The following is a 20,347-nucleotide window of genomic DNA, read 5'->3' as shown; positions in this document are numbered from 1 at the left end:
CCCACAGTTTTGTCCCCAGTGGTTCTTTCTGCAAACATGACAGGAGAATTCTCAGCTGGTTTTTGCAAACCCCTTCTGGCTTGTTAGTCAGAATTCCTCAGCTGCAGCTCCTAATGGACAGTTCCCCCCAAACACAGACACACTGAAATGTGTAGCTGCCAGTTGGAGCATCTTGGGTCTGTCCAGCTAGGCTAGACACCTTCTGAGAACCAGGTCTCTCTTGGGGGCGGGGTGGGGGGCAGGTGGCTCTGCCTGGATGCAGCAGATACCAAATGAACATGAGAAATAAGTTTCAGAGTAACAGCCGTGTTAGTCTGTATCTGCAAAAAGAACAGGAGTACTTGTGGCACCTTAGAGACTAACACAAGAATTATAACATTCAAAAACCAGTTGGAGAACACTTCAATCTCCCTGGCGACTTGATTACAGACCTAAAATCCTCAATATTACAACAAAAAAACTGCAAAAACAGACTCCAAGGAGACACTGCTGAACTGGAATTAATTTGCAAATTGGACACCATCAAATTAGGCTTGAATAAAGACTGGAAGTGGATGGGTCATTACACAAAGTAAAACTATTTCTCCATGCTTATTTCCCCACCCCCTACAGTTCCTCACATCTCTTGTCAATTGCTGGAAATGGGCCATTTTCATTACCACTACAAAGAATTCTTTTTCTCTCCTGCTGCTAATAGCTCACCTTAACTGATCACTTTCCTTATAGTGTGTATGGTAACACCCATTGTTTCATGTTCTCTGTATGTGTATCTATATATATTTATCTTCCTACTGTATTTTCCACTACATGCATCTGATGAAGTGGGCTGTAGCCCACGAAAGCTTATGCACAAATAAATTTGTTAATGAGAAATAAGGAGTCCCATGTTTTTGTGGAGTCAGTGCAAACTGGTGGGGGGTGAGGGGAGGATGAAGAATCGGGTCAGTTCTTCTATCTATTCTATAGGGGTTCTTACACTGCGTTTATCACCGGAGTACGCGAGGCCCAGATTCTCAAAGGCATCGAACCCAATTTCCACCACAACTGTCCGTGATGCCACATCGGTTTACATGTCGTTTGGTCTCTCATCCTCTCCCCAAGGGGGGATGCGTGGACAGTGGCCCGTCTTGTTTGGGTAGGTTTGTAGGGGGGTTGTTTTAAGACACACACGTTGCTCTGTATTTATGTTAGAGAAGACAGATCAAAGAAGCGCTCCTTGGCCTTGGAGTGGAAGGTGGGGAGATTTGGGATGGGCCTGAGTTTCTGAAGAAGTTCATTCCACAGCCACGTGAGAGATCTGTCTCAGGTTTGCTGCCTCCATGGTTCGAGCAAGGCTCCCCTCTCGGGTCTAACCCCCTCTAAGGGGCAACTTGCTTGGTGTGAACAGAGGGCAAGACAGAAATGTGCTCCGTTTCAGCGCCTCTCTTCACCCAGCTGCAAGATCAGGTCCCCCTGAGCTCATCCTCCTGGAATGCAGCAATCAGTGCAGCGCAGCGGAGGAGGGGGAAAAGAAAGAGAAACGGCACGCCCTTTTGGCAGAGGAGGAGGATGGACTGGCTCCCTGCGAGTGAGGAGGTGGCTCTGCTGCAGATGCTTCTTGTAGAAGGGAAGAAATGGCCTTCTGGAGGCTGCAGACCCAGCTGGCACTGACCCCTGAAGCTAAGGGGGGCCAAGAAGCACCCTGCCCGGACGCCGGGAGTGAAGAGGAAGAGGGGATTTTTTGCCAGGTAGGCTCTATCCTGTGATGGTGTCTCTAAGTGGGGGAGGGAGGGAATAGTATTAAACGTCTCCCACCCACAGGCTGCGTGGAGAGGGGCACCGAGCTCATGTTGAGGCCTAAGGGTTGATGGTTCCTGGCAGGAAGAGATGGTGAGGGACCCATTGCTTGGTTTTGTGGGTAGCTGGCTGGCTCAGAGGACTGGGAGTCAGCCTCTGGATGGGTGGCTGGGAATCCTTCTCCTCTGATCCCCATCGGGAGGCTGGTGTGAACTGGGTTTGGTCACTGGGTCTCGCTCCAGATCCCACAGCTCAATAGCCAGGTTCAGCAGAGAGGCCTTAGGCAATGGATGCCCCCAGAGAAGGGCCCTGCCAGGGGTCAGCGCTAAGCTCCATTGGCACGACAGCAATGGGAAAGCTTGACTTGCCCAGGCTAGTCCCTCTGTGGAGATGGAGGGTACCAGTCTCTGGGGCTGGGAGGCCAACACCACCACAAGGCTCTTACAGTGAAGGGAGCAGCAGGCTAAGAGGATGGATGGTGCAGTGGTTACGGTGCTTGCCAGAGATGGGGGAGACCTATGTTCAAGTCCCTGCTGTGCTATAGGTCCCTTATGGGGCTGTGGACAAGTCACCAAGAGCCAGATTTTGAAAGATGACTAAGATGCAGCTAGGTGCCTAGTGGGAGTCCCAAAGGCACGTCGCTTTTGTAAACTGCACTGAGCACCTACGCACCTTTCAAAATCTGCCCCACAGTGCCTACGTGCCTTTTGTAAAGGGGACTTTTAATGCTTCTAAGGGGACGGCTGCACTGCAGAAAAAACCCCAAAACCTGTAGCAGAGTCTCAGAGCCCAGGGCTTGTGCTACGGGACTAAAGAGCAATGGAGATGTTCCCACTCACGCTGGAGGCTGGACTCCGAAACCTGGCAAGGGAGGAGGCTCTAACATGAGTCCATACATCTATGCTGCTGTTTTTAGCCTTGCAAGCCTGTGTCAGCTGACCCTGGCTCTGAGACTCGCTGCCATGGGGGGTGGGTGGGTGTTGCAGCTTAGATGGACTTTAAGGCACTTCGGAGGTCACAATAACGTCTCCTGAAGTCTTTCTGTGGCCTCAGATCTCCATCCGTACAAGGAGGACAACAGCATGGCCCTGCCCACAAGAGATTTGTGAGGATCATAGAAGACTTTGACCTGCTTGGGTATGAGGGTAACAGAGGCCAGCTATCTAGGCGGACGGAAGAATTTACCTGCCCATGCTCAGAAAGATGCAGCATGGAGGGGCTAGCGTCTCTGCCCACTGCATGTCAGGGCCACAGGCTTTGTTATCAAAAAGCAAACAGTGCTGTGGAGCATTCACCCCGCTCCTCACGTTGCTTCGTGAGGCTCTCTCACGTGGACAATCTGTGGCCCTCTCTTCCCAGGTTCTGTTCTCACACGCAGCAGTGAGCTGGCACAAACATAAAACCCCAATCAGCTTCTTTCTTCTGCTTAACTCTGAGAAAGAGACAGTCTGCTTCTCACAGCGGCTCCTGGAAACTTCCTTGCCGCGCCCCAAACAATCGCTCAGCTCTTTCCAAGTCTTTGCCTGCTGAAGCACAAACAGAGGAGAGAGAGTTGGCTGGTTACTCACCCAGCACCTGCAAAGAAAAGCTCCACAACAAACCAAGGTGAATGGGACAGATTCAGTGCAACAATTAACCCATTCTTCTTTGCAGCAAATCTGGCTTTAGGGAGAACTCCAGGCCCTCGGGAGCAACTATGGAGAAATCAGGAGATGGAATGTGGTTGAATGGTTAGAGCAATAGTGTATGTGTCAGCACTCCTGGGTTCTGTTACTGTTAGTGTATGGCTACACTGGCACTTCACAGCGCTGCAACTTTCGCGCTCAGGGGTGTGAAAAAACACCCCCGAGCGCTGCAAGATACAGCGCTGTAAAGCCTCAGTGTAATCAGTGTGGCAGCGCTGGGAGCGTGCCCCCCAGCGCTGCACGCTACACCCGTAGAGGATGTGGTTTACATGCAGCGCTGGGAGAGCTCTCTCCTAGCACTGGCGCTCTGACCACACTCACACTTCAAAGCGCTGCCGCCGCAGTGCTTTGAAATTTCAAGTGTAGCCATACCCTTACTGCACCTTTGTGTAAGTCTGGCCTAGTGGCTAGAACACAAGAGTGGGTGGGTCTCAAGACTCCTGGGTTCTACTACTCTTGGTTTTGGGTGGGAGCATGGCCTGGGTGTGAGAGCAGGCGCTTAGAAGGCTGGACACTTAGGTTATTTTGCTGATGCTGGATGGGAAACATGACCCTAAAAATTAAAACAGAGGTGTTATCGGTTCTGTTCTTGACTCTGCCATAACCTTGCTGGGTGACATGGGGTATTTAATCAGTCATGACCTGCATGCCTCTGTTTCCCTTCTGTAAAATGGCTATAACACCACTTCAAGGGAGTGCTGTGAGGCTTAATTAACCAATATGCTTGGTTTAAAAGGTGCTAGAGAAGTATGATGTTAATACATGGCAGGAGATCAAAAATGACAATTAGCCTTCTCTGAAAATACTTAAGCAAAACTTCAGAATAATCTCTGTGGATAGGCCAATTAGGCAGCAGCTCCAATGGAATGTACCACCCAGAAGTAAATATAGCTGACTTCTATGTCTTCTTTAACCAGCTGTGCCATTAAACTTCTCTTTGACATACTACTTCTGCAGGACACAATCTTCACCCCCTTCCTTCTTGTTCTGGGCTGCAGCAGCTAAAGTTACTTAAATATCCCTCCAAAGCAAATGACTAGAAAACAATTCAGTAACATTATGTATGTTTTGCCCCATGCAAACAATGCAAGATTCTTCAAGTTCATGGACCACATACATGTAAGGTTCTGGATACAAATGACTACAGAATTAATTTATAAACAATAGATGCAGCCTCGATTATGCAAATAATAGTTATGCATTGCATGTAAGTCCATATATTTAATTAAAAAATAATAAAAATCTGTGAATTAATTTGCATGTAATATACCTTCCAGTACAAATGGCTGGAAACTACAATTAAAAATCCTGCATTGATTTTCATGTAATTTCTTAACACAAATTGAAAATATCTGAAATTTTGCATTTTTTTTTTTTGCATTCCAATTAAAGTCAGTGGAAAGCAATTGTAAACTATAAATGCAGCATCCCCCTTGTATCAAATAACTGTAATGTAAATATTAAAAACCATGTTGTGTGTACATGTGAATTACTTCTCCATAGGATAAATATCTTAGAAAACATAAATAATATGCATTTTTCCACGTAATATCCTCCAATGCAAATAATTACATAAGAATTTAGAAGAGTTCAGTAATTATACATTTAATTAATAATTAAAAGCCCATACTTTAATTTGCCGATGCAAATAGACGAGAGCAAACAATTGATAACCAGAACCATACATTGCCGTGCAAACATAATCCGGCCCCCCCCCCCCCATGCCTTAAGGTGGCTACAAGGTACTTAATGTCCGTGGCTCCATAGTACGTGATTTGAACAAAGGAGCCCGCTCCAGCTCCACAGTAATTTACAGACCCGATCCTCGGTGCATTAATTTATACGCAAGATCCCGTCCCACGGTGCGGTTCTTTGCATGTGCAAGATTCCCACCTCGCTGTACGTTAATCAGGAAGACCCTGACCCGCAGTGCGTTTATTTACATGCAAGACCCCACCTTGCTTTGCATTAATATACATGCAAGACTCCGCATTGCTTTGTCTTAACACGCACTACTCCGCCCGCCCGTATATTCATTTATATGCGAGCCCCCAGACCCGCTATGAATCTATTTACATGCAGGATCCTATCTTGCTTTGTATTAATTCACATGCAATACCCCACCCTACTACTATTAACATCCACGGCCCCGCCCTACTTTGCATTAATTTTCATGCAAGAGCCCCGGTCGCGGCGCACTAATTTACATGCAAGACCCCTCCCTGCCTGCTTCCATCCGCCCTGCTCCCCGGGGCGCCGCGCGCGGCGGTAGCTGCGCGAGCCGCGGCTTCAGCGGGGGCGGCGCGTGACGAGGCTAGGCGAGGCGGGGAGCGCGAGCCAGCGCCCGGCACAGGGGGCGCGGCCTGCAGGCGCCGAGGGGCGTGGCCTGTATATCTGGCGCGGGCGGGCCCGCCCGCCGCTCAGTCTGTTCGGCGCCGGGCCGGGGCGATGAGCGCGGTGCGGAGCGTGTGCACGTTGGCGGAGGTGCGGCCGGACGGCGACAATCCGGTGAGCCCCTCCCCCCCCGGGCCTGGAGCCCCTTGGGGGGCGGGGATCCCCCAACGGGCCAGACCCCCCCCGTGTGGCGGTGACCACGGCTGGCCCCGGGCTCCCCCCACGCTGAGGGTGCGGGGCTGGGTCCCTGCGGTGCGGCAGGACCCCCTCACTTCCTGCTCCTTGTGGGGCCCCCACTCAGTCCCTGGGGGCTCCTCCACCTGGTTCCACCTCCTCATTGGTCCAGGGGGGACCCCATAACCCCTGGGGGCTCCCTGAGCTCCAGGGGGGACCCCTCGGCTCCCTGGTTCAGGGCTGGTCTGTACCCCTCGTGGGAGGCACCCTCTCTCCTGTGCGTGTCAGTGGGGTGGGGCTCAAAGCTGGGTCGAGCTCCTTGCGGCTCGAGGTGGTTGCCCCTTGATTCCTGACTTGGCTGCGGGTTCCCCTGTGTCCCCAGGGTTCTCCTCCTCCTCCTCCTCGCGATGGAAGTGGCTTTGGGCTTGGGTGTAGGGTTTGTGGCTGCTGGCAGGCAGGGGGTGAGGGATCTGTGGCGCACCTGGTTCCAGCTCTGGAGGAAGACACCTGTCGTGCCCTTTGCAGGGAAGAAGCAGGAAGGCTCTGACATGAGGTTATGGAGACTCCAGTAACCAGAAAACCTTTTTGTAACTTTCCTTGGTTGTTGAGAGCTGCCATAGACAGCAGGTGGCTCTTGGCCTGCTTGAAACCAGGGCAGGTTGTCAGACCATAAGGCACAACAGACGAGGCTTTGTTTCAGCCTCTTACAAATGCAGTTCAGTGATAAGGTTTTTTCCCCTTCTACTAATTTGTTTTGGCTTCTAAAAATATTAGAAGCCTTGTTGAATGATTATCAAAATGTTATCCTTAAAGTGTTCATGTCCTATAACCTTGTATTAATGTACTCTAGGCTTATTTTCTTTCAGAGTAGCACTTTTTTTCGCTGTGGCACAAGGGTGTGCTTCAAGTGTTAAATGCTGTCAGCAGTGTTTGTAGATCAGAATATTCTCCAGGCTAATCAGACATCTTTAGCCATCCTCACTAGTGTTTTACTCTGTTTTATATTTTTTTGTCTGAAGAAATTTTAGGCACTCTGTCTATGATGATGGGGCCAGATAAGGACCTAGAGAGAAATGTAAACACTAACACCACACACATCATTGCCTGCTACATCTTTACTTATCTGTTTAAAATAGTTATAAATACACAATTCATATAGCACAGCTTGATGTCCTGCACACAGATATGGCTCATGTAATGTTTACTACATTTGTGGGAAAAGTCATGCAGGCAGCAAATGGTTTTGATATAATACAGATGTCAAATAACTGTATCCAGATTGTGCTAATAGAATTTTGTGAAGCTTTATGTGTCTGTAGTCAAGGTGATAATTACATTGGAGATTTTAATAACAAGATTTGAGTAATCTAGGCATCAGCCATTGCTGGTAGTAAATGTGTTTTGGTTGTTAGAAAGACAAGGTGAGTGAGGTAATATCTTTTATTGGACCAGCTTCAGCTGGTGAGAGAGACATGCTTTCAAGGTTGCACACAGCTGAAGAGGGACTGGTTTTAGTTGTTAGTCACTTTACAATTATGCTTTGGTGTGTGTGTGTGTGTTTTTTGTTTTGTTCAAAGTCCTTCTAAATTGCTTTCAGCAGATCTCATTGATAGGAATGCCAGATCTTGGGTGTGGCTTAGTTCTTGACAATATGTTTGTTCTTTGGGTTAGTGATGAAGCAGAAATGTACTGGATCTGATAAATTAGGTTTTCCAGAACCCATGTTTTCTAGACACAGCTCAGGACACACCAAATTGTCCATCTGGATCCTGCATTCAGTCATGTGTCAGTCAATTGATCCAATTTTCTTTCTACTACATAAATATTAGACAAGAAAAAGAAGCTAGATTCTTAATGTCTTGGGGAGAAATCCAGCCTGGAAAAACATGGCTCCCATAAATGTACACTGGATTTCTCCTGTGCAGTTGTTCAACAGAACTTTAATTGTTTCATGCTTGGTTTCTCATTATCCTTGCCAGTATCAGTCCCCGGGCCTTTGTTCCTATTGAAGGTGACTCATCTTTGAGGCTTCTAATGAGAGAATCCTAACTCCCTGCAGCCCTTCCCTACCATATATGGAACAGTTGTGGTGTTACGCATGTATTGCATACATGTTGTGTGGTACTGTAGTATAAGCAGCAACCTTATCACACCTTGTGTCTTCAACACTTGGCAAACATTACCTAATTACTCTTCATAATCCTGTTCTGGTCAGTCCTGTTCATTTGCCAAACTGACACAGATGAAGTGTCTTGTCAAAGGTCACCAAGTGATTCAGTGCTGGTGTCGGGTTCCTGGCTTTCAGTCTCGGGCATTCTTCCTTGGTCTCAAAAAAGATAATCGTCTTATGTAGCTCTCCATTCACTTCTTTAGTTAGGTCAACATAATCTTCTGTTTTTAATCAAGGTCTTTAGTACTCCACTAACCTTCTCTTTTCCCTAGATTAATTTTCTTGCTTCTGGATGCTCTTGAGGCTAGATAGGTGAAACATACTTTGATGAGCAATGCTCAGTATCTCTTCCTTTAATGATTTAACTAATCTACATCTGTTGTGTTCCTGCTTATTTTTGTTCTTGGTGGGTTTCACAGCAATGAATATGCCATGATCACAAATGAGGTCTAAAATTGGACTTTTCAGAATATGTGAATCCTAATTCAGCTACTGACGCTATTTCATTTCCACTTTGACATCAGTTACCTTATATTGTGGTGGAAGTATCTACATTTAGATTATTTTAAATCTTATGCATTGAAGAATCTGAGAATGTCACACTGTTAAATCAGATATCACTCCATCACTGCTGCCCGCTAAGAATAAACTCTTGACATCAGAGAAGCCATTTTTTATTTTAAAAAAAACCCACATAAATCTCCCCTAACTGTAGATTGTACTTTACAGAAGTACAAGTAGAAAATGATACGAAAATTGTCAAGTTTCCTTTGTCTCTTCCTTAATTCATGACCCCTGTAGTAAATGCTTTAAACATGTGCAATTCAGGGTGTGTTGGAAGCAAAGAAAATTGAGCAAGTTGCATAATCTTTATGCAGCAAATAGCTGAAGGTTAATATGATATTTACTGAGGTGTTGCCATGTGAGGTTTGTTCCAAACAGGAGGGTTTTTTAATAGGTAATACATAGCACTTACTCATTAACTCACAAACACAGCTGTCATGCTACAAAGAACACCTTCTGCCTCTTGTAGAAAATAACTGGGGGCAGTAATATGTATTTCCTTAGTTTCTAAATTGTTAGTGGTTTTTTCCTAAAAGAGCGGGGCAGGGGGAGGAGGGAGAACCATCATAGTCATGGTTTTAAATGTAGCTGGAAGGTAGACATGTGGGATTCGTCCTTGCTTTAACTTGATTGCAGTCAATGGAGTTAAATGGGCCAAATGCATCTCTGGAGGAGCTGAATTTGACTGTAGGGGGGAGAGATTAGTGCAGACTTCTGTGCCTGGTGGTCTCCTTTTCGCTTAGGATTCTTACAAGGTAAATGAGTGCCTGAATTTACATGTACTACAACAGCGAGGTTTGGCCATGCTACCAGAGTTCATTTTTAGCATTCTCTTCCAACTCCTTTTTTTTCGCTCATTTAATTCTCCCAGAAAATTAACTTAATCAGGTAGGGTTTCTTTATGCTCATGGCACCTTGATTTCAAGCACAAGGAAATCTACCAGAAGCTTAATGCAAAATGATTGTTACTGATAAGAGTAAATTTGTGCAGTTTTGTAGATTAATCTTCATTTAGTATAAATAGCAATGAAAATTAAAACATTGTGCTGTGTGGACTTGGAGAGGTCTCTGCTTTTCTATAAGATCAGAGAAGGAATAAGTGACCTGATCACACCTCTATTTCAAAAGTTTTCAAGACATTTGTTTGAATTATGTTTAGGAAGTTCTTAAAAATGTGACACACTTTTATTTAGAGTTATCAAGGATCCATGCTTGCCCAAGGTTTGGGTATGCTTGGAACTGGTCTGTCTAGCTTCTTTGTTAAACTTGCATAATTTCAGTGATGTGTCTGCTCCAAACTTTTCAAACGATTGACTTGGGAAGAATTAGTTTGACAAGATTTTAAAGAATGCATGGAATCTTATAGTTGGGATGATTGACTAAAGTGCCAGCCCCACTCCAGGAATGTTATTTATGAGACAGTACCTGTTCTCCCTGGTGGTTACATAATAGCTTGCGGTCAGTCGCAACATTTTTTCCATAAAGAATTTTTTTCTTTGCTCTGCCACCAGCTATTCCAGAGCAGATGCTTATTTGCTGTAATAGAATGTTGCTGTAGAAATACAAGCAGTACATGGGAAGGATGTGGGGAAAGATTCACCAAATTCTTGTCTATTTTTCCTATGTCTACAGGATTTTCTTTAGCCTTGCCATCCCAAAAAGCATTATACAAGTTTTTGTGTGTTTGTGGTATCTTTGGTCTATGGTAGTGGCTCTCAAACTTCCATCTTGTGTCTCGCTACTTAAGGTGACAATTCTTTTAGTCTCTCCAAGCATCTCCATTTTAATTTTGTATCTTCCCTATGGAAACTAGAGGCACCTGTTTATGCTGGAAAAAGTAATAAGATGTTATTAAAGGAATGATGGAAATAACCAGGCTCCAGTGCAAGGAGTGGGGTCTGGTTGATTAGATCGCTCCCATTCTGTATCCATGCTGTTCATTTCTTGGATGTTCAGTGTCATGTTTATTAGCATGGCTCAGTCCCCTTTGTTGCTTATGGCCTCAGTTGCTCTAGTAGCACCTGTTTGCTCTGCAGTTTGGTTCAATCCATCTCTAGTCCTAGTCCCTCTGATTTTTTTTTTTTTTTTGATCTGCAAATTTAATCACTGTTGAATTTATGTGAGGGGTAGCTGACAAAGGCAGATGTGGAGCAGTTGCATAGGGTGCTGTGAGGTGCTTGTGAGTTTAGCTGATTAGAAAATTTCTGGAAACCCAAAATTCTGGACTGAGCTTCAGGTAGCCATGATGATTACTAAGACTGGTGAATGCAGCTCTGTAGATGACAAATAGCCCATGGGCTGCAAGTCATAGGAATAGTCACTCCTTTGCTCCTTTTTTGCTGCAAATTTATATAGCATTGAAGCAGTTTTTATGGTGCTTAGACAATAGCAGGTGTGCATTGTAGCACATGCATAGTTTGTATCATTAGTAAGTCTGTTTTTTTAAACATTTGCCTGCTGCAGAGAGAGGCTGTTAAAAGATTGTTTAAGGAATCCCAACTTTTAAGCATGCAGGATAGATGACGTTTTACACTATGAGATACCTTAAAACCCATCTGGATGCCTCTCATTCTGTTGTTTCTATGGACAAGAATCTTGCACTTGTAAACAAGGCTTCAAATGAGACTGAGAAATGAGTATGTTGTTCCAAGAAACTTTTTTCTTTCTTACAAGGATCTGAATGGGGTAACCTGCTTCTGCGATGCTGAAGGTATAAACCTATTACATGAGACACATACTGTTGCATATGAATTAAAGATGAACCTACTTTTACTGATAAGTGTAATGGTTTATAAACTTTATATCAAAGAACTCCTTCCTCTGTCGGATATGTCTAGTGATTGCATATGAATTAAAAATACAGATCAGCTGTAATAAGTAGAAGTTGATGTATTAAGGGGGAGACTTTCAAAGTCATCTGAAGATTGAGGAGCACAAGTCCCGATGAAATTCATAACACCTGAATACTTAGGCATATGTCTTATTGCAAGTGAATTTAGATGCACCTTTTGAAGCCTGCCTATTCTGTAGGTAGCTAATTGCCGAGTATTGTATATTCAAATGCTAGTTGATGTGATTTACTAAATCATTAAATTTGTCAGCGTGAAGGTTATAGATTGTCCAGTGTTCTGATATATATCTCTTTATAAGAAAATGATTCCGGATGAGGTTGTCTTATTGTGACCTGGACTGGATCGCTGTTAGTCAAATTGCTTTGCAATGCAACTGCCTAATTTGCTTCACACACACATTATGCATGAGGAAGCTTCTGGAGAAATATTCCATAAAACTGATGATATATTTCTGTAAAATTGCTTTCACCATTGTAAAACTCTGATGGCCATTGACCTTAAATCATATTAAAACTTGAACTGTTTTGAAAGCACATCTCTGTATTATAGTTAACTGCCACCATTTTTGTCTTGTTTTATAATTGGCTTCTCAAATAATTACTTAATCATGTTTATGTAAACATCTGCTGGAGTATAAATTCCAAACAAATACATGTGTTGACATTATTAAATATTTGATGCAGCGGCAGGAAAACCATAGCTTAAGGTTGTATCAGAGAATTGGGTTTAACAGGAGAAAAGAATGGAAATATGTTAAACATTTAACGCCAGGAAAAAACAAAACTTACAAAATAGCATAGTTAAAATTTGTGTGAGGAACACACTCAGATACTTTGGAAATAGAGATGGCTTTTGAAATTGAATGGCTTATTTCAGAACCCTTTGTAAAGAATATACATGGAAATTCTATGTTGTACTTAGGTGTAAACTGCAGTATATCTGTAGTTACAGAGCTTTGTATAACTTCCTGTTTTGGAATTTGAGTAAATATTTCATTTCACAACTGACTTGCACTGTGCCAGTCTGAGAGCATATCATTAACCATATCATAGCTTTTGATATCCAACAACTTACATGTCTACGTGGCAGCGGGTTTGTCAAATTTCAACAGCCCTATTTACACACATCAGTATTGGGTTTCTGAGCTGGAGCCATAAAATTATAGAAATGGCAGGCTGGAAGGGACCTCGAGAGATCATCTAGTCCAGTCCCCTGCGCAGGACCAAGAATACCAAGACATCTCTGACATGTGTTTTCAGGAGACGTGTTAAAAGTTCTATTTTTAAGAAAAGAAAAAGAAAACCATACCCTAAGAGTGAATTCTACTCTTAACTTATTTCCTTGTGTGTATGTCTTTAAGGCTGCATGGTAACCTGTGAAGGCTTGGGTGTTTTGTGGAAGGAGAATAGTAAGTGGTAAGAGTTAAGTTTTATACTGGGATAGGCAGAGAAGCAGAAGTGTTGCTGTTGACTTTATTTGTTTTTCCTATTGCATGAGGAAAATATTGAAGGAGAGCTGAGCAACCTTAACTGTGCAAATTGATCTAAGTGCCCATCTGTTCTGGATTTTTGAAAGGATTGATCTCCCTGTCTAGCCCCAGTTGTCAGATCTAATAGATAACTACCCACTCCCCATCAGCCATCAACAAGGGGCTGTTTGTGTGATCTCCCAGCCACCTCTCCCTAAACTCCAGGGAAAAGAGAGGCTTTGCAGCATACCCAGTTTGTTATGAGTAGACCCAGCTGCTGGATCTCACATGCTTCTAAGCCCCCTGGGTCTGGGTAGTGTCATCTGGTCACTGTTCTGAGGTCTGGGTCTCTTGGGTGCACTCCCATGAGCAAATCATGCATCTACAGCTAGTGATGAGCTGCCAAAATCTTAACAACCGGTTCCCTATCAAAAGTTCTGATTTAAGGGGGGAGGAGACATACCTGTGGGGTAGGGGGCCCCTGCAGGGCCTGGGGCAAATTGACCCACTTGCCCCTCCCGGCAACCCTAGAGCTTGCAGCCCTCTCCCCTCTTACCTTGCGGGCAGCTCAAAGCAGCAGGATGATTCAGGAGCTCAGCTGAGCTGCTCAGCTGGTGCTGGCGGCTGGACCTGCTGCAGCTGGGGGGAAGCAGGGGAAGGGCTGGGGGAGCCTCAGCCTCCCCAGCTGGGAATCCTGGGAGCAACAGGATGGGCCAGCCCGCAGGCTGGAGTTCTTTGCCCACTCCCTGGCCCTTTAACAACCGGTTCTCCACGGAAGTCTAATTTTAGCAACCAGTTCTTGGGAGCCTGTGGGAACCGGCTCCAGCTCACCACTGTCTACACCCCTTTCCTGGGTTTGGAGGATCCTGACAAAGCAAGATGGTGTTCTCAGTTTGGCACAGACATTCTCCCAGCCTTTCACAGAGGCCTTCAGAGAGTGCCTCAGCTGCAGCCAGCGCCTTTTTAAACTGAGTATCAGAGGGGTAGCTGTGTTAGTTTGGATCTGTAAAAAGCAACAGAGTCCTGTGGTACCTTTAAGACTAACAGACATATTGGAGCATAAGCTTTCGTGCGTCTGACGAAGCGGGTATTCACCCATGAAAGCTTATGCACCAATACATCTGTTAGTCTTAAAGATGCCACAGGACTCTCTGTTGCTTTTTAAACTGGGTGCTCTGACTATACTGATCACAGCTATGGGATAGCAGAGAGGTCTCTCCGGTGGCCAGGTCCCAAACCTGCTTCATAGATTAAAACCAATTCCTTTATGTACCACTTGAAAATAATAGCACGTGGAGCCCTGTTGGAATGAAGTATAGCTTCAGTGGACAATGCATTCTGCACCATCTTCAGTTTGTGTGTGTTCTCAACTTCCATGCGGAGTTCAGTGAAGTTAGCTAGCCTCAAAGAATAGAGGGATAAATGTGTCACCACTGTTGTCTGTCCCGTCGGAGGGAAGGTTCTAATGCAGAGCAGTTACTTTCATACTTTCAGTAGCAGCCTTGGAACTATGGCAACCCCTAAATGATCAGCCAGTATCACATATGGTCAGGGGCAGTCTTTCCGGCCTGGGGGCTAATATAATCATTGCCAGGTCCTCTGGCTGCTTTCTAACCCCACCAATGCTTCCTCAGGTCTATTGGGGGGCTTGGATGAGGTGCTTTCTAATCTTCTTTTCACTTCGTCTTCCCCTTTTTAATCCTAACTATTCTACTGCCTCAACTGTAGTCAAAGTCAGAAAGCTAAATAGACAGGGCTTGCCCTTGTGTCTATGCAGACAATCATTTGATTTTTGGAAAAAATGTAAATAACTGGGTCAAATGTTTGATGTGGATACAAAAAACATTTTAAAACCCAACCATGGAGCAACATCAACCATTTTTAATTAAAATCTTGCATCTTTCTTACAGGACAGTGTGAAAGTGCTACGGCTGACGTTGCAGAATGACTTTCCAGGCGAGCGACGTGATCAGGTGAAACAAAAGGTGTGTGTTCCAGGCATGATCATACTGCTGTATGTAGGAATCACTGCTACTTTTGTGTGCCATGTTTTGAATTTTACCAGCTGGCTTGTATGTAAAAGCTATCGTTCACAATAACTTTTTGCAAGGGAAAGAACTTTGTAAGGGATCATAGTCAATCTATGCTATGCTTGATATGCTAGAGAGAACTTTATTTCCTGAGCTGCATGAACATTTGCTCATTGCAAATCTCTTAAAGGAGCATCCTTTAATTACTGTAGCTTCTAAGGGTCCCATTGTGCAGGGGCTGTATAAACCCAAGACTAAAAAAACAGTGCCTGTCCCACAGGGTCCAGACTGCATTTTACACAGCATTCCTCTAATAAAGTGATTGATGCTGATCCGACTAGAAAGCTGGCCGTGCTAGGTCCAGACAAGCTATGCAAACAAATCATCTCAATGTCTAAATGTCTTACTACGTTGTCTCTTGCAGCCTGTTGGAAGGGCCTTTGCTATGGTGGCCAACAGATCAAGTAATGGCCATTCACTGGCTTCAGAATGCATCAAATCCAGTGACGGTCACGAGGAGATCATCAAGGTTAGTGTTAACCATGGTTCCCAGCTGATCTGAATAATTAACTTGCCCAATTAATTTAGAGGTACCCAATATGCATTGAGGCTAAATTAATCTTGTTTAATTTTAGATGTAAACTAAATGTTTAGATTTTGGCTGTGCAAACAAGAAATCTCGGCAAGCATGGTTCGTGGTATCCTTACTTGGGTAGGAGAGCCTGTGGCAATACTTGCAGACTGGGATTTCTTTCTGGAGAAACCATTTTGAAATGTGGAAACCTTGCATTGTTTCAGTAAATTAACTTCAGCAGAGTTGCTGAGTAACTTTCCCAGGCTTAATGGAGTGAACATGATTAAACTGGAACTCTTAAAACTCAAAACAAAAAGGAATGTTTAGTCTCCACACCCTGGGAATCCTAAGGGAGAGGGAGAGCTTAGAGAAATAAACAAATGCTTTAAAATCATCCAAATGTAAAAGCTGGGAAGTGAATAAAAGTTAAAAAGAGGAGGAAAAACTGATGACAGTAGTTATCCTTAACTACTTCTACTGAAAAGATCATGCTAGAGGCTGAAGTTTTCAAAGCCAGTTAAATTTAATGAGAATTGGGTGTCCAAATCCCAGCTACAATGTCCTGATGAAGGAAGGAATAGAGGTAGAAAAAGAGCCTGGAAGATCTTAGAGGGTTTTGAAAGTTCATTTTCCATATTGTATGTGACTCTGTGAGTGTAACTATTCTCGTTTGTATCTTCCGTAATTGAACAGCTATTTCATTGGGGTATTTCTTTCTGACTCAGGTTTACTTAAAAGCAAGGGCTGAGGACAAGGTGAAGCATGAACAGAATGTCAGTCAGCTGAAAAGCGAAGTTCATTACATTCAAGAGGTAGCCTTTTGATTTCAGAATTAATGTACAATATGTTACTGACTTAACCCAACCAAAGTCTGAATGCTCACAGCTTCCTATTGGAGGCTTATCTCAAAGCTTTGGTGCCCTCAACTTCTAGTGGCAATGTTTGAAAAATCTGTGTCATGGCACAGGTGTTCTCTTCGCATCCATGAATCTGGCCATAACCCCCCGCCCTCCAGGCCTGAGTAGAAACCTGTGTAGCTGTTTTTCCTAAGACTAAGGCCATGTCTACGCTAGCACTTACATTGGCAAAACTTTTGTCACCCAGGAGTGTGAAAAAAAAACACACTCCTGAGCGACATGAGTTTTGCCAGCATAAGAGCTTGTGTGCACAGGGCTCTGTTGGTGGGAAACGCTTTCCTGCCAACATAGCTACCACGGCTCGTTGAGCTGGTTTTATTATGTTGACAGAGAGAGCTCTCTCCTGTCAACGTAACGTGGCTACACAGGCGCTCTTACAGCGGCACAGCTGAATCAGTACAGCTGTGCGCTGTAACTTTGTAAGTCTAGACATGGCCTGACACTGCCACAGTGCAGAGGCATTTTGCAGTGCTGCATTGGGTAAAGTGCAAGTCAGCTGTGTGAGAACTGCATGGCTTTTGGCCAGGCTCTCCCCAGCCACACCCGGGCATGGCACCCAGAGCTGCCTCTTAGAAGGCAGTTTTGTAGGCAAGGCTCCACCTACCTAAGAAAATCTGATGTCTGACGCTTCAAGGGTTAACGTTTCCCTGTCCAGCTGGCAGCAGTGATGGGACTGGACCTTGTGGGGCTGGGGGTGGGAGATAGCTGGTTGCGATTTAAACCATTTCCATATTTTGCAATAGTGGGGTCTAGGCTGGTCTGTCTCAGGCTTGGGTTTTAAATAAACTTAAATGTCTCCATTGTGGAGGCTTCTTGCACCTTCCTCTGTGGGAGATGGGATACTGGGTTAGATAGCCTAACATCTGAGTGAATAAGACAGTTCCTATGCCTCCATTCTGTATTAGCCTTCTGAATCTTGGCCTCCAGCTTCTGAGACAAAATGCATTTCCCCTAAAGAAAATAACAGTAGTTCATTCTGTCTCTTCACTGTGGTAATTGCACCACAGACCTGGTCGGACTGCTTGAAAACTAATTGAAAAGTGCAAAGGCTTTAGCCGTCTCTCTGTTAGAGCAGTGGGCCCAAACTGTGGGGTGCGCCACTCTAGGAGGGAATGGAGGCATGTCCATGAGGCATGGCAGAGCCTAGGCCAGCCCCCATGGAGGTGCAGGGAGGAAGCGCTGCCCCTAGCTCGGCTCCTCCCCAGCTCCATACACGACCATGCCCCCACCATCAGCTATGGCTCCCCTCTTGGCTTGTGTGTGGGCACATTCCTTTGCTAGTAAGGTAATTACTGTTAGAGCCATTGAAATTTATCTCTAAGCCACCAAGATGCTTTTAATCTTTGAAATCCCAGAGACTTAGCACATGATTACAATTTTATTAACCACTCTTCACTTATTACAATGAGTTCTCATTGGGTGTATATTGGTCAGGGTGTCCCTCACTTCCAGTTGGATGTATACTTGGTATAAGTCACAGATTTCAAGTAAGTCATGTTCATGGTGTGACTTTGGCCTTATTCAACACGCTTGTTGTAGTGCTTTAACTCTTATCTGTATGGGAAAGGGAATAAGCTATACCAGTAGAATGAGGAAGGGTGTCAAGGTACTTGCCTAGGATGTGAGAGCACCTGCATTTAATTCCCTGCTCTTTCATAGACTTCCTGTGTGACCTTAAAGTCACTTTGCCAATCTGTGCCTCAGTTCTCCCATCTGTTAAATGGGCTGATAATGCTGCCCTACTTCACAGGGGGATTGAAGATAAATACATTAAAAGACTGAAGTGCTTTGAGATCTGCTGATGAAAACTGCTATAGGAGAAATAAACATAGAACTGTGTTTGCACTAGGAGTTGTACTGATATAACTATATCAATAAATAAATGCACCCCTAACAGACATCATTATTGTACCCATACAAAAACTGTGTAGAAGAGACCTCTTACTGAATTACCTCAAAACAGTTGAAGCAGCTTTTGTGCTTTATAAGCACCTTGGATCAGTGACTGGTGTCATTGAGAGAGAACGTGCCACGTAGCATAGTCATACCTGCTGTATGACCTTGGCTCTCCTGTGTCTGATTTCTCCTCTAAGGTGAGTCAATACTTACCTCAGAGGGGGTTGAGAGCTTTAAAGCTAGAGAAGTGCTTGCTGATCCTTGTATGAAAGGTGCTTATCGATGCAGCAAGTACATGCTGAAATATCAGCATTTCAGCCTTGGTGTCACTATTGCTGGAGGAGTGACCTTGTAAAAATTACCGGATTCATTTTCTCTAGTGACTAATTCTGTATCGCAGGTGCAAGTCAAGACTGTACTTGTCAGGAAACTCCCATGTGGCTTCAGCCATATGGGATCAGATGCGTGGGATAACAAGAATCTGTTAGATACTTGTATTTGTTGTAGTTTTTAATGTACTCTTGCAGAGAAAATTAAACAATAATGAAAAATCAGCATATGTATTGGGACATATTCTGTCCTTTATGCTTTAGCAAGGATAGTAAGACACTTGCAGTCAGTGCTACTTGCTGGTGAATATCTAGTAAAATCAGGGACTTCTGTAGCACAAGACAAAGACTTCTGCTTGCTTGTCTGGCCTCAAACGCTATCACGTAATGTCTTTACCCCCTGTTTTTGGGACCTGCTACATGTGCATTTGATGTATATTGAAAAGAATAATTGACGCGGTTGTCCATACAGTCGAAGCTAAATTGACTTGCATTTACCAGGCTAGAAGTTCTTTGAAGAAGCTGCGGGAAGATATAAGTAGTAAACTTGAGAGCAGACAAGGAGCTAAGACTAATCTGCAATGTGCAAAGGTAACAGGAACATTTCTTCAGTCAACTCGCAGTGGCACTTCCTTTCCTGAGGAAACATGCCATGTTTGGATAAAAATAACAGCAAAATGTGGCCTAGAAATAAAATCCCCCTGGGTGATTAAAAGCCTGTTCGGAGACCTTTGGAGGAAGAACTGAGAAATGTGCAGAAGCAAACGAGAAAGATTCAGCAAGCTAAATGCATTGGCTGTTCAAATGCACTAGTGCACTTTCTTTCTTTGTAAACCTATTACAAAAAATACGTCTCCCCTTTTTTTAAAGCTGTTAGAGCAATTAAAAGATATAAAGCTGATGGAAGTGTTCTGTCTGTAACATCTAAGCCTAGTTTTATGAGGGAGGATCACAGTTCTTGATGGTTTTTTTTTAAAATAGGTCATGTTCGAAAAACAGAATGGAATCTGCAAACCATCAGGGTATTGCCATAGGAACTCCTTGGAGGATCAGGTATGTAACCAAAAAAGGGAAACTATATTTTGAGCAGTTAGGTGTGTTTTTTCTTTTTAAATCTTCACTTCAGGGGTAACTTCAAACCTGTAACTGCTCTAAGATCTACCTTGCATTCCAAAGCTCACAGGTACTGTTCTGGCTGTATCTGGGTTTGGTTAGAAGTCAGGTCTGATTTTCAAATGCATTTAAACCAGCTAACCTCCTTTTATATCTCTGCAAGCACAAGGCTCCTTTTCACAGGAGCCTTTTGGATGTGGGGATAATTAAGGAGTCCATCTTACCTGAAGTTTGCTCAATTTTTCTGCAAACTGCACTATCTACAGCTATCTCATCCTGTCTCTACAGTAATGGCATTCCATACTGCAGAGTGGCACAATACAATGCTGCAGCCCTTTTTGTCAATAGTTTAAAAGCCATAACTGAGGGGGGCATGATTCAGTAATCAGTCAGTGTTTAAGTTGT

At 44.2% G+C, this 20,347-nt stretch overlaps 1 protein-coding gene across 5 annotated transcripts in view; it reads left to right on the top strand.

Moving 5' to 3' along the window:
* Positions 1-984: 984 nt before the first annotated feature.
* Positions 985-20,347, top strand: part of TUFT1 (tuftelin 1) — a 32,289-nt gene continuing 12,926 nt past the window's right edge. The window contains exons 1-6 of one of the 5 annotated variants that reach the window (XM_032767964.2): positions 985-1,727; positions 14,994-15,068; positions 15,538-15,642; positions 16,413-16,499; positions 19,331-19,420; positions 19,811-19,882. In XM_032767964.2, coding sequence (XP_032623855.1) covers positions 1,614-1,727; positions 14,994-15,068; positions 15,538-15,642; positions 16,413-16,499; positions 19,331-19,420; positions 19,811-19,882 — 543 coding nt within the window. In that variant the 5' untranslated portion in view covers positions 985-1,613. Of the gene's footprint in view, positions 1,728-5,882; positions 5,970-9,390; positions 9,519-14,993; positions 15,069-15,537; positions 15,643-16,412; positions 16,500-19,330; positions 19,421-19,810; positions 19,883-20,347 lie in introns of those variants that run through there. The other 4 variants (XM_032767965.2, XM_032767967.2, XM_032767966.2 and 1 more) reach the window with 4 other exon arrangements.

This window comes from Chelonoidis abingdonii, chromosome 11, assembly GCF_003597395.2.
Source record: "Chelonoidis abingdonii isolate Lonesome George chromosome 11, CheloAbing_2.0, whole genome shotgun sequence".
In the NCBI taxonomy this organism is placed as follows: Eukaryota; Metazoa; Chordata; order Testudines; family Testudinidae; genus Chelonoidis; species Chelonoidis abingdonii.
Note: the sequence above shows the minus strand (reverse complement) of the source record. Positions and strands in the feature narration are given on the sequence as shown.